Consider the following 13,545-nt stretch of genomic DNA (forward strand, 5'->3'; position numbering starts at 1 on the left):
CTTACGAAAATTTGCCTTTAAATTATATTCATATCATTAACTTTTATATTGTCTTTGAAAGACACATTACTAAAAATTACTTATGAAAATTAAAGTAATTATGTAAATCTGTAGTAGCATTGTTTTATATTAGGTCTTATAATGAGATTTTGGAAGACCTAGATTTTGCAATTCACATATCATGGCATTTTAAAATTATAAAATGAAATGGCCATATGTTTATTTTGCTTGAAAAAATACCTTTTCCTAATACTGTAATTAATTCCTGAATTAATGGATTAACAGTCAACTACCTACAATACTATTAGCCAGAGATTTTACTGAAACATGTTTTACATGTTTTCAAAAAAAATATTATGAAACTTGTTACTAAAAGTACAATGTCAGAATGACCATAAATGGAGCCCAAAGTTAGTTTGAACCTTGAAGAATTTCTTCAATGTGTTCTATTACTTAAAATAGTACGCTGATTTTGAATAAAATGCTTCAGAAGGAAAGCCTGCTAGAATTGAAAGTTCTAAACGTATTTCATAAACCTCTACCAGATAACACAGAGACAAATGCACAGAAGGCAAACAAAACAAAACATCTTGCAATCCTGAATTTGGCTTTTATTTTGAAATACATTTAGCACAGAACTATCATAGAACAGATAATAATAAAACACAAAGAAATGAAGTATTTTCAAATACCTTTAAAGCTAGATATAAATATTAATAAGATAGCATAGACCCAATTATAGGAAATAGTCCCTAAAATTTGATTCATTTAACACATTTTGAAAAAAATGTTCTTTGCACATTTTCCTACGTACCGATATGTTCCCAAGTGCCTTGGTTTCCTTTTAACTAATAGGTACAGGTCCCAAATTTAGTTGCTTTATTTAAAATTCTCAGATTCAGTAATGGTAAAAATTACCATGTCCCTAAATTGTCAATAGGAATTATAAAAATATGAGCTCAAATAGTTATGCTGCCCAAAATAGAGACATCTTAAATGATACTTCTGGATAATCAGATATTGCGCTAAAGTAATTCCACACCTGATGCGTGTTTATATGGAAAGTTAATTAGCTTCTTTATGAAAAACTTACTACAAATAAACTTAATGTTAACCTAATTATAATTACACTTCAAAATATAAAGGCACGGACAGAATAAAGAATAGTTTAATACTATACTCAAATTTCCTTCTGAAAATAATAAAAAATAGAAAAAATAATGGGATCTAAATGCTGATACTTTAGATTTTATAATTGACCTTAAGTAGCTAATAAGTGGGTATTAAAAGGTAACTGCTAAACCGAATCCTTTCCAAATAATTTAGAAAAATGGTTTGTTTACATGTGAACCTTGTGCATTGTCCCATCTATAAATTTAAGCTTTTCCATTAACTGGAAACATGTACTTTCAGTATAACAATCAAGACAATGTACAAAAAAATATATCTTGTTCCTATACCTTACAATGCACAGAAAAATACCTACAAAAATTGGAATATTTATCCATTTAGTTTCCCAATAAATTAGTGAGAAAGTTCAACCTATTTCACATTTCTTTCCAAACAAAGGCTAAAGAATTGAGGGTGATTTACTTCTAGCCCTGTTAGCTTGACATATTTTAAAAATATATGCCTAATTATATGTAAGTTAGGATTAAGTTAGCATCTTATTGTTATATCACAGTATACATGGCATTTCTTAATACAGCAACAGAAAGGCACAATTAGCAAGCGATAAAATTCAGTACCTGAATTATTAAACTGATGTCCAGAACAACTGCAAATAAAGTACATTCAACACAGTATACAGAACTGGGAAAAAAAGAAGAATCTAAAAACTAATTTTTCTGAAAATTTGGTCCATTAAAAATGCCTCCCATGTTCAACATCATGGGTAACATGATGGCAGTGTAAAATGAGGCAGTAAATCAATATGTGGTAGCACATGAATTCTGGTCTAGTAATTATGCAGTTTAATTAGGAAATGGCTCCCATAGTGAATAAACACTAAATATATCTGTTAATAACAACATGCCTGTATTAAGTCCAAACACACAGGCACAACTGTTTGCATATTATTATTGATTTTTATAATATACCCCCCAGTTAAAAAACACTTAGCTATATTATTTTATATATAACATATATTAGACATATAATATATAATTATGTATCTAATATATGTTATGTATCTTGAATCTGTAACAGCACAAAGTCTCCAGATAGCACATCAACAGTCTAAATGGGTACTTATCATTTTCTCAGTGTTCAAATAGATCAGCTCACCTAAAACAGTATCTGGATGTGCAATGGTAAATGCACTGACTCTTCCGAATTTACTTAATTATTTAAGTTAAATTCCTGCAAAAGCCTAACTCTGATTTGGCTTTTAACTAGAATGTATTTTTAAATATCAGTAACTGACACCATTCTTTCTTATCATAAAAAACATTTTTCCATCATGAAATACCAATAAAGAAAAATATGTAAGGAACCAAAAATGTGATAGAGAAACCTACCATTCCATAGGTAATGTACCGATAAGGAAGTTCAACTTCCATGTGCTGTCTTGCTTTTCGAATGTCATCACAAGGTATACTGAAGATTTTACAGGCTAAAGGAATGGTGATCTTTTTCATTATATTTCTGACTATTAGTACAAATACCATTCCTATAAGAATCCGCATTATGGCTTTTCCAAAAAGAGTCACAGTAATGGGGGGCCTAACTAAAGGTAACATATCCACAGAAGGATCTAACATTAGACCCATGGTATAGGTAACATGAGAACCACATGCAATTCCAGCACCACTTCCTAAAATCTCAGCTGTGTCTCCTCGGGAAGTACTCCAGGTGTCGAGAGTGAAAGAAAACACCCCCAAGGCTAAGTGAAGCCCAATGATGATTAATGGAGCGTATTTGTGAGTTTGGTTGAAGTTGTCAATCAGGTCCACAAATGGATAGAAGACAGCTAAAATTAAAATGGTATAGAGGAATCCAGCAATAATATCCTGGGAAAAGAGAAAAGTAAAGTTGTTTAGTGTAACACTATTTTTGGCATTAAAAAATACATATATTTCACATCTCAAATGTTAACAGATACAAATTTTTAAATTATGTCACATCATCAAAATAAACTTTACTTATTGGTCATATAACGGGTACTAAAAACTGAATGATAATAAAAAAAGATTAATAATAAAAGAATTGTTTTCATAGTTCTACCCTCTTATAAATTAATTTACAATGTTAAAAGTATAAATATAAGTATTTATAAATTTAAGTAAATATATATACTATACAAATTTATATTCAAATCTTAACTAAATATGCTTCAATTATGTGGTTTTGATTTCTGGGAAAAAGAATATTCTTATTTTTCAAAGACACCATCTTTATTTTCATTCATTTAAACATATAATTCATAATTAGAGAGGGTAGAAAGCTTGAGTAATTTTTTTTTCCTCTACTCTTTCATTCATTCATTCATTCATTCACTGAACAAATACCTACTGAGAGTACCTACATGTACCTGGCACTATTTTAGGGACTGAGGATAAATTACTTAAAGAATGACAAGATTCCTGCTGTCATGGAGCTTATATTAAAATGGGAAAAACTGCTACACACTGTTTTACTTTCAATAACCCTGTAAGTAAAATGGTACATAAGTATTACAATTTCAGATAGTTATAAGTGTTATGAAATAAATTGAAACAGGACAATGGGATAGTATGATGAAAGAACCTATTAGAGTGATTACAGAAAACTGTCGAGGATGTGACACTTGCACAGAGGAGACCTGATTCCAAAAAGGAGTCAGCACTATCTTTAGATCTAAGGAAAAGCATTCTAAGTATTGAGAATAGCAAATGTCAAGAGCTGGAGGCAGAAAAGATCCCAGTGAGTTCGCAGCAGAAAGAAAGAACTCCTACCTTTTGTGACAGCATGGATGGAACTAGAGATGATTATGCTAACTGAAATAAGCTAGTCAGTGAAAGACAAATACCATATGATCTCACCTATAAGTGGAATTTAGTAAACAAAATAAACTAATGAACAAAATAGAACCACAGGTGTGGAAACATGGAACAGACTGAAAGTAACCAGAGGGGAGGGGAGTGGGAGACAATGGTAGAAAGAAGGGGAAAGGACTAAACAAAGGACAGGTATGAATAACCCACAGACATGGAAAACTGTGGGGATTGACTGTCGGGTGGGGGAGGAATGGGCAGAGGAGGGCAAAGGGGAAAAAATTAAGACAATTGTAATAGAATAACAATAAAAATGATTAAAAATACTAACTAAATAAATGAAAAATGAAATAATGTTTATAACAACAACAAAAAACCCTAGTGAGTTCAAGAAACTAAGAAAAATCCGGTGTGACTCAAACACTGAGCAAAGGAAAGAGGGATGTGGTATGAAGTCAAAGAGATAAACAGACACCAAGTCATTTGGGCTCTTATAGACTAGGTAAGCAGTTTAAATTTTATTTCAAAGCTATTATTAAAAGAACTCTTGCTTCTGAATCATTCCTGACACGAACAAACTGTGTTCAGAATATCTGCCTGGGACCTACTCTCTGTCACTGAAAATTTAATCAAGAGTTGCTTATAATCACTTCCTCACTTCCTATTTTTTTCTAAACTCATCACTACACTGAAACTACTCTTTTCATACTAGTTATCTTTAAAAAAAAATCCTCAACTGAGGATATGTTTTATTGCTTTTCAGAGAGGAGAGGGGGGAGGAGAGAGAGAGAGAGAAACATCAATCAGCTGGTTGCCTCCCATACATGACCTGACTAGGGATCAAACCCATAACCTAGGTATGTGTCCTGACTGGGGATGGAACTGTCGACCTTTCTGGTGTATGGGATGACACTCCAACGAACTGAGCCACCCAGCCAGAGCTTCATACTAGTTATGTTTATGCTGCCGATAACAATGGTCACTTGACATCATTCAACACAGTTAAGCAAACTAGTTGCTTAATGTTTTTCTGTCTTAAAATTTTTATTATGTAACATTTGGTACAGAGAAAAACATATTTGGAGTGTATAAGAATTTCTCCAAATAAAGTATCATCTAGTTTTGCTTCTTTATGAACTTTATAAGTTTTATGTAGCATGGAATCTTCTTTGATTTGCTTTGTACACTAAACATTAAGTTTTGAGATTCATTCACCATGTGTAGTTGTAGGTCATTCACTTTCACAACTGTGTAGTATTTTGCTATGTGATTAAACAACTTATCCATTTTCACACTCATGGTCAAGTTGGTTGTTCTCAGGTTTTGGATTAGTTTATTGTCATGGCTGAACTTGAATGTTTTTTAAATGGTATGTATTCTTAAGCCAACCAGGAATATTATAAACAATGCTATCTTTCTTTTGATATTCCTTGGTGTGAGTCTGTAAGTTTCTCAGGATATGTGCCTAGGAATGGAATGGCAGAATCTTAGGATAAGTGCATGTTCAATTTTACAAGACAATAAAAAAATTTCCAAAATGTTTGTAGAAGTTTATATCTGATGAGTCATTGCATTTTCCTGATTATTATTTTTTGTAAGTTCATGGGCTATTCCTTTTCTGTGCAACATATATTTGTGTTTTCTGGGCAACTATTCTTTTGGTTTTTCTTCTTGATGATTTACATTTCTTTATATAGTCTTTGTATAAATCCTTTATCAATAAAATCTATCAATAATATGTGCCATAAACATCATTTTGGCATTTGTGGCTTGCCTTTTCATTTGCTTTATTGCATCTTTTGATGAACATAAGTCCTAACTTTTAATGTAGTCATATTATCAGTGCTCTTGCTTGAGAAAGCCTTCCCTGCTGCAAGATCATTGAAGAATGTTAATCAAAAAATTTAAGTTTGCCTTTTATATTGAAGACTTCAATATACCCAAAATTTCTGCCACTGTTCTTACTGTACAATAACAGTACAATAAACACTTTGTTGTGGATTGGAAGAGTCAAAAGTACAATACTTGAAACCAATATTCTAAAAAATATTCATCTCCAAATCAGAATACTTCACAGGGGTGTCCAACCTGTGGCCCGAGGGTCTTGCATGTGGCTCAGGATGGCTATGAATGTGACCCAAAACAAAATCATACATTTACTTAAAACATTATGAGATGTTTTTGTGATTACGCATCACAATATATTTAATGTGTGGCTCAAGACAATTATTCTTCCAGTGTGGCCCAGAGATGCCAAAAGGTTGGATACTGCTGCTAGAATATAGGAATAGCTAGAGAAGATACAATTACTAAACAGACTAAGAACTGAATGTTTAAAATTTTTTGAGGCAATATTTTGTTCACTATAGATTATATTTTGTTGGCTACCATCTACCAAGTAGCTTAGCATATTGTAGACACTCAAATATTTGTTAAATGGATGAATGAATGAGTGAATGAATCCTTTATGAAATAGAAATTTATTTTCTCCATTTTCACAAAATGTAAGTTATTTATAAATAAGTATCTACTATTTTTCCACAATTATTGTATTATACATATTAGAAAAATATTTCCATATAAAACAAGTTCTCACTGATATTTTCCTATTTTACAATACTGAATGAGATTATTTAAAATTTTAATTGTTTTATATAAGTGACTCCTTTTATAGTAGGTTTAGGAAAATTATTAACAAAATGAATTTATAGACTCGATTTCCTCTCATTTTGAGATTACCTTTCCCACCTATATTTTAGGTAAACTATTTCATATCTTTTGAGACTCTGGTCAGGCATCTATATCCTCCATAGACCTTCTCCTCTTACTCCATAATAAGGAACTTTGTCCTCTCTGCTTCCTTAGCATCTTCTACAACCTGCTACAACAGTTACTACATTATTTCCCACTTCTTTGCTCCTTTGCTTATTTCTCCTGGAAAGCCAAAGGTTCACAACTCTTGCTGCCCATTAAAATTACTCAAGGAACTTAACAAAAATATTGGTGCTTGGGCCAATCCTCAGAGATTCTTGTCTTTTTTAAAAAATTGATGTGAGAGAGAGAGAGAGGAAGGGAAAGGGAGGGAGGCAGGGGAAGATAGAAACATTCATTTGTTTCCACTTATTTATGTGTTCATTGGTTGATTCTTGTATGTGCAGGGATTGAACCCACAACTTTGGCATATCAGGATGCTGCTGTATGCTCTACACTCTATCCTGAGCTATTAGGCCAGGGCACAGAGACTCTGATCTAAATGAAGTGGGAGTGGAGCATCAGCATTTTTAAAAATAGCTCCCCAGTGATTCTAACCCCAGTAGAAAATGACTACATTACATATTAGTTTTTAGACTGTGATTTCTCAAAGGCAAAGACTTTGTCTTATTTATACATATATACCCAGTGCCTGACACTCAGTAAATAGGCAGTAAATATTTGGTTCGTTAAATTAAGACATTTAAAGCAATTCCTTAGACTCATCACATTTTGCCTGACAAGAACTCTGTAAAACAGCCCTGGCTTGGTGTGGCTCAGTGGGTTAAACGCCAGCCTGCAAACTGAAAGGTCGCTGGTTCAATTTCCAGTCAGGGCACATGCCTGGGCTGTAGGCCAGGTTCCTGGCTGGGGGCATACCAGAGGCAACAGATCAATGTTTCTCTCCTTCTCTTTCTCCCTCCCTTCCCCTCTCTCTAAAAATGAACAAATAAAATATTTTTTTTAAAAAAAGAACTCTGTAAAAGAAATAGATGAAACATAATTTCTTAAATGTAGGCTAAAGACATTTTCAGGAAAAAACAGTAACTCTGTATTAAAAACATTGTTGTAATGTTTTTCATTTAATGCCACATTTAATCCTCACAACCACCCTGCTATGGCTTGCCTGGAATAATCTCATTTTGCTCTGTTGCCCCAAACATAAAAATTAAATGTATCTTTTTTCTCTTTCAAAAGTACCCCAAATTTTAAAATATTTTTAAAATATTTTTATTTATTTACTTTTAGAGAGAGGGGAAGGGAGGGAGAAAGGAGGAGATAAACATCAGTGTGTGTCAAAAGTATCCAAATTTGATGAAACTTTATGTTACCTTAACCAGTTTTAAATAAAGAATACTAGGCTAAGGTCATATAGTTATATAATCTCCTAGACTGAAAATGCTTAATATATTTGTTGGGGGAAAAAAGAAATATTCTCAGCATTAGTAATTAAATATTGGTACTGAAGAGAAACTAAATTTTCAACATTTTTTCTTGAACATGAGGTCTTCTATAAAAACTCACTGATACACACTAAAAATTACCTAAGAATTCTGGTTAACTGAATTTTACTGCAATTACTCAAAGGTCTTGTAACCCAAACTCTAACTATACTTCAGAATATGGAGATCTCAACTTATGTGACTATCACACTTATAATTTCAGACTCCTAATTGCCAAATAATTTCACTTTATGAGATTATGTTCCTTTGTTTGCTATCTTACCCTTTTCTACTCTAATTTGTAATTAAAGGCATAGGTCTAGGGGAACAACTGGATTTTTGCTACCAGGACAGAAGCTGTTGCTTATTTTTTAATCTAAATTTCATTACCGATTCAAAATTTTAAGTTATATACTAATGTGGAAATGTTCTGAGCCTGATAATGCTCATAATGTGCTCCTGTGCATACTGTGCACCCACCTTTCTGTGCACATTATACACAGGACTATTATACCCGCGTATAATGTGCACCCTCATTCTTCCGTCAAAAATTTGGGCAAAAAGTGTACACCATACATGGCAAAATACAGTAAATGACAACCGATAAGTTATTTATATAAAAACATACTTATTTGCTCTAAGGTTAGGTGAAAGACGTTTAATAGTTCTAAAGATAGGTACTTATAATTATAGTTTTTTTATATTATAGACACAAGTACATGCTCATTCCTGTAAAGTGCTTTTTATGATACCTTAAAAATATCCCTGGCTGAGTCAGTTAGAGCATTGTCTAGATATGCCAAGGTTGCGGGTTCCATCTCCAGTCAGGGTACATACAAGAATTTAGAACTCCAGTTGTCTCCTAGTGGGTTTTTTTTGTAATTATAATACATTTCAGGTGCCCTACTTGTAATTTTAATATGCCAGTGACACCAACAGGGTTTCTAAGAACAAAATGTATTGTCAGAATGGACTGTCTTTGACTATGTTCTTTAAAAATTTCAAAACCCATCCAGCAGAATAAAATTTAAATTTAATACATGCTCAAAATAGAAAAACTAGAAAATACAGATAAACAATAATAGTTATTGTGCAGGAATAATCACTATTAAAATTCTTAGTGTTTACTATTCTAGATCTTTCTCTATAACATGTTTTTGGGTGGGGTCTTTCTTTTTTTTTTTGCTTGGTTGATTTTTTTTTTTCTTGTTATAAAAATATGTTAAAGATGTACATACTACTTTAGAACCTCATAATAACCTTCTAAAAAAGCATTTCCATATACAGAACCATAAACTTCTAGTATAATTAAGGTTAGGAAAGTAGGTTAATATTAAAAATAAACAAAGCTATTGCTGTGTTGCAACAACAACAAAGCATATAGCACATAGTGAATGGAGCGCTCATTATAAATTATTTAGAGCACATTATATCACTCTTCTTAATGAAGATACCAGCTTACATAATTGGTATCTAAGCACCTATTAGCAAGTTCCACAGCATATTTTGCCTATACATACATATGAATTTCAAAATAAACAGTGAAGATACAAACTATGATTAAGAAAATAGTTCAAAATGCAGGTAATTACTAAAATATTAAAATACAGAAAAATATGGGGGTGAGGAGAGTATAAGGGGGATAAATGGTAATAGAAAAATACAATAAAAATGAGGAAAAACAAAAAACATAGAAAAAAGCTGGGTACTCATGGTGCACTTTTTGTGTGGGCCAAGTACACTCTCCTCTTGTAGCTGAGCCTTTGTTGCTGTTGGCAGGTCAATGGTAGGGATTTATCCAGGCCAGTCAGCTGCAAGGACTGGCTATGACCACTGCCCAACGATGTTCATCCTTCTTGGAAGATCAGCTGTGCAAGGGCAGGGCAGTGGTGCTCCTACTGGTCTGTAGAGGTCCACTTGGTGCACAGGCTCTGGGGTTTCCTGGGTGGTGCAGACCAAGGTCAGCCCCCACCTGTGTTCTGCCCAGGGCCACCCTGCATGAGCTATAAAGCAATCTGCTGATAGCTGCTACTTGTGTTGGACTTGGATTCCCAGGCTTAGCTAAGCTGTGAATTTAGGTTTGCTGCTGCTAGTGCCAGACCTGGAGCCACTTAGCAAGAGGTATGGGGAAACTGGTGGCTCACTGAGGCCCGCTACTGGTTTGGGACTCCAGTAGTTTCTTCCAACAACTCGGTTCCTGCTGGTTTTTGCAGCCAGAAGTTATGGGGATCACCTTCCTGGCACTGTAACCCTGGTGTGGGGTTGAAACTCCTTGCTCCCAAGATATTCCTCCCAAATTTTTAGCCAATACTTGTGGATGTGGGACCAACCCATTCCGTGTCTCCACCCCAATGTGGTTTCTTTAATTCCACCGCTGTCAGACTTCCATTCACCTTGATTTCTGACAGTTCTGAGTGATGGTTTTTCTACAGTTCTGTTGTAATTTGATGTGGTTGTACAAAGAGGTGATCTTTGTTTACCTATGTTGCCATCTTGACTGAAGTCCTCTTTTTTTTTTAATCACTCACAAATGTATAACCATTTGAAGTATCTTAGGATATTGCTAACCTTAGGTAGAAGGGAATAACTCTAAAAAGGCACAGAGATGGATAACAACATTTTCTTGTGACAAATATTATAATTGATGTAAGACTGATACTTAGGTTCATTATAAAATTAGTAGAGATTAGTCAGAAACAGAGAATTGTATATAAATTCACAACTTGTATTAATATAAATTATAAGAAGTCAAACACAAATAATTTGCTTATTAAAATCATATTTGGGACTTCTGGAAATTTACTAGTGCAGCAGTAGCTTCCAGAGGCAAACAATCTCTGTAAGAAATAGAAACCCAGTATTTCCAAAGTTATGACTAAAGCTAATGAGACATTTTTATGAGTAGAAAATTCTAATGGTGAAAGTTGTTAAAGACAAGGAAAATTCAATATATTCATTAGAAATGTTTTGATTCTGTGAATTAGTTCATATATCTCCACCTCTTTTTGATCATTTATCTATAATGTAATATATAATGTATTCACAAAGTGTTTTAAGAGACACCACACTAGAGGAAAGGGATAGAGAGAGAAAACATAATAGTTACTTTTCTCACATTGCTTATTATCTACTGGGGGTTACAGATAAGGCAAAAAAGCATTTTCAGTTTAGAATAAGTACTATGCCAGAATTATGGTCAAAAGGCTCTGGCAGAAGCATCACCTAACCAATCTTACAAAAGGAGAAGATGGAAAAGCTAATGAGGCTTTTAGGAAATAAGAACATTTTTGTGAATCTTGAAGAATGGATAGGTTAGATAGGGTAAGGAAGATAAAGGGCATTTCATGTATAGGTTACAGCAATCCTAAAGGTATGGAGGTAAGAATGACCCTTTGCATTTGAGGAAACTTAAAGTCACTCAGTATGGCATCACATTCGTGTTTTGGGAAGTGTACTGTAATAAGAGACCGAACACTGCATGGAATGGTGTCAGATCAGAAAGAGGACTACTTATTAAGAAGCTGTTGCAATAATCTGGTTAAAAGATGAGGAAGGGAAGCGAGCAGATGTGGCTGAATAGGGTATAGAGGGACACCAAAATAGTTTAAGTGCATTTAAGTGCATTAAGCACAGGGTCTTGATTAATAAGCAGAGCTCTCCTTGGTTTCTGTATCCCCACTGTTGGTTTTGACTCAGCATTAGAGAAGGCATACAAAAGAATCAGAAGGAAAATAAAACTGAGACTTGAAGAAGGGAGAAATGTTATCTTGAGTATAATACCTAGTCATTGCGGTTTCTGGGAACTCTTTTTTATGAAGTACGTGATTACTACATTAAAACTTCCACAAAGCATCATGCTGATAGTTTTGCAAAACACAGAAGATTTACAATAACTATATTTTCTCATTTAGGTTTCACATAAGTTTACAAATAATGTAAAAGTATTAAATTGCCTGTTAATTTCAGAAAAAGTAAAGCACTATAAACAACATTTTTCTTACCAGAATGGAGTGCATTCCCATGTAAATTCTACTTAGGCAAACTAGGGAACACCAGCAGGGAATAAGAATCAGTCCATATATAAGAGGATACTAAAGGGGGAAAAAAAGTAAAATTAAATAAATTAGGCTAAATACAAACAAGCAAACTAAAAACAAATCACTATACCATAAAATTCCATGAAAACAAGAACGGTATGTTATTACTCCTTAATGTATTCCAGCACTAACCCTAAACATGGCACCCAGCAGAGACATTCAAGAAATCCTTTTGCATGAAATGAACAAGTGAATGAAATACTGTTTCCACACTCTTCGCTGGGGGAACTGACTCATTTTTGCTTCTACAGTAAAGATGCAATCACCAGCTATAGAAGGAGAAAAACAGGTAGGAGACATATTTTTACTATGGCTACAAAATGAAAGTGCTGCTGGAATAGTACCTGAATCTGGCCCACTGAGGGTCCTCACTGACAGGGGGAGGCAGACTAGGCATTGTCTCCCTCTCACTTCCATTAGTAACTGCGATCTACAATTTCCAGTGACATTTCCCCATTTTGGATCAATACCTTGTAGTTTGTTTTCCACTTCTACTTCTCCACTAAAATTTCAAATGGTAAGCTTATTGATAAAAATTTTAATGGGATACTGAGAGCAGTAGACCATATAAAGGAAAAAACAAAATGTAGACAAGTCTTGGTTTCAATGGCAGTTTAGGAGTTGGTTTTGACTCTCCTGGCATGAGAGGGGAGAAAGAAATGGTGGGTAGGCATGGTGGTAAATTTCTAAAGAAAGGGGGAGGGCATATTTGAGGCAGTTCAAGAATTTGAAGCCAAGGTGGTTCAATAAGAAGTGGTGTTGATAAAAAGGAGTTAGTTAAATAGGCATTTAAGAAGAATGGTAAAGATTTAGTACATAGTTACAGTATTTTGATTTTTCCACTGCATCTAACATGGCCTACCACTTTCTTCATACACTTGATTTTTATATCATCACACTCTCCTGGTTCCCTTTTAACCATCTACCTTTTTTCTGATTCCCACACAAGAATCCATGTTCTTCTTCTTGTTCTTTATATATTGCTATAAATAAGAATTCAGCTTAGTAGTTGGCTGCAGCTTTACCTTTTCTTATTTTTTAACCTTTACTTATAAGCATGCTGAATGCCCCACCTGTGTTTTGCTCAGGGACACCCTGCCTGAGCCACAGAGCAATCTGAGATGGCTGCTACTTGTGCTGGGCTTGGAGATTCCCAGGCAAAGCCAAACTATGAATCTAGGCTGGCTGCTGTTAGTGCCGTGCCTGGGGCCACATAGCAAGAGGTATGGGGGCTTGTGGCTCACTGAGGCCAGCTGTTTTTGTTTAAAAGGATTTAGAAGT

The 13,545-nt window shown here is 34.0% G+C and overlaps 1 protein-coding gene across 2 annotated transcripts in view; it reads right to left on the bottom strand.

Annotated features, from left to right (window-relative positions):
* Window positions 1-590: 590 nt before the first annotated feature.
* SGPP1 (sphingosine-1-phosphate phosphatase 1) overlaps window positions 591-13,545 on the bottom strand; it is a 37,407-nt gene continuing 24,452 nt past the window's right edge. The window contains exons 2-3 of one of the 2 annotated variants that reach the window (XM_024567376.3): window positions 12,169-12,258; window positions 591-3,011 (exon numbers count right to left, since the gene is read on the bottom strand). In XM_024567376.3, the coding sequence (XP_024423144.3) occupies window positions 2,460-3,011; window positions 12,169-12,258 (642 nt within the window). In that variant the 3' untranslated portion in view covers window positions 591-2,459. The remainder of the gene's footprint in view (window positions 3,012-12,168; window positions 12,259-13,545) is intronic. The other variant, XM_053927981.1, reaches the window with a different exon arrangement.

This window comes from Desmodus rotundus, chromosome 7, assembly GCF_022682495.2.
Source record: "Desmodus rotundus isolate HL8 chromosome 7, HLdesRot8A.1, whole genome shotgun sequence".
Taxonomy (NCBI): Eukaryota; Metazoa; Chordata; class Mammalia; order Chiroptera; family Phyllostomidae; genus Desmodus; species Desmodus rotundus.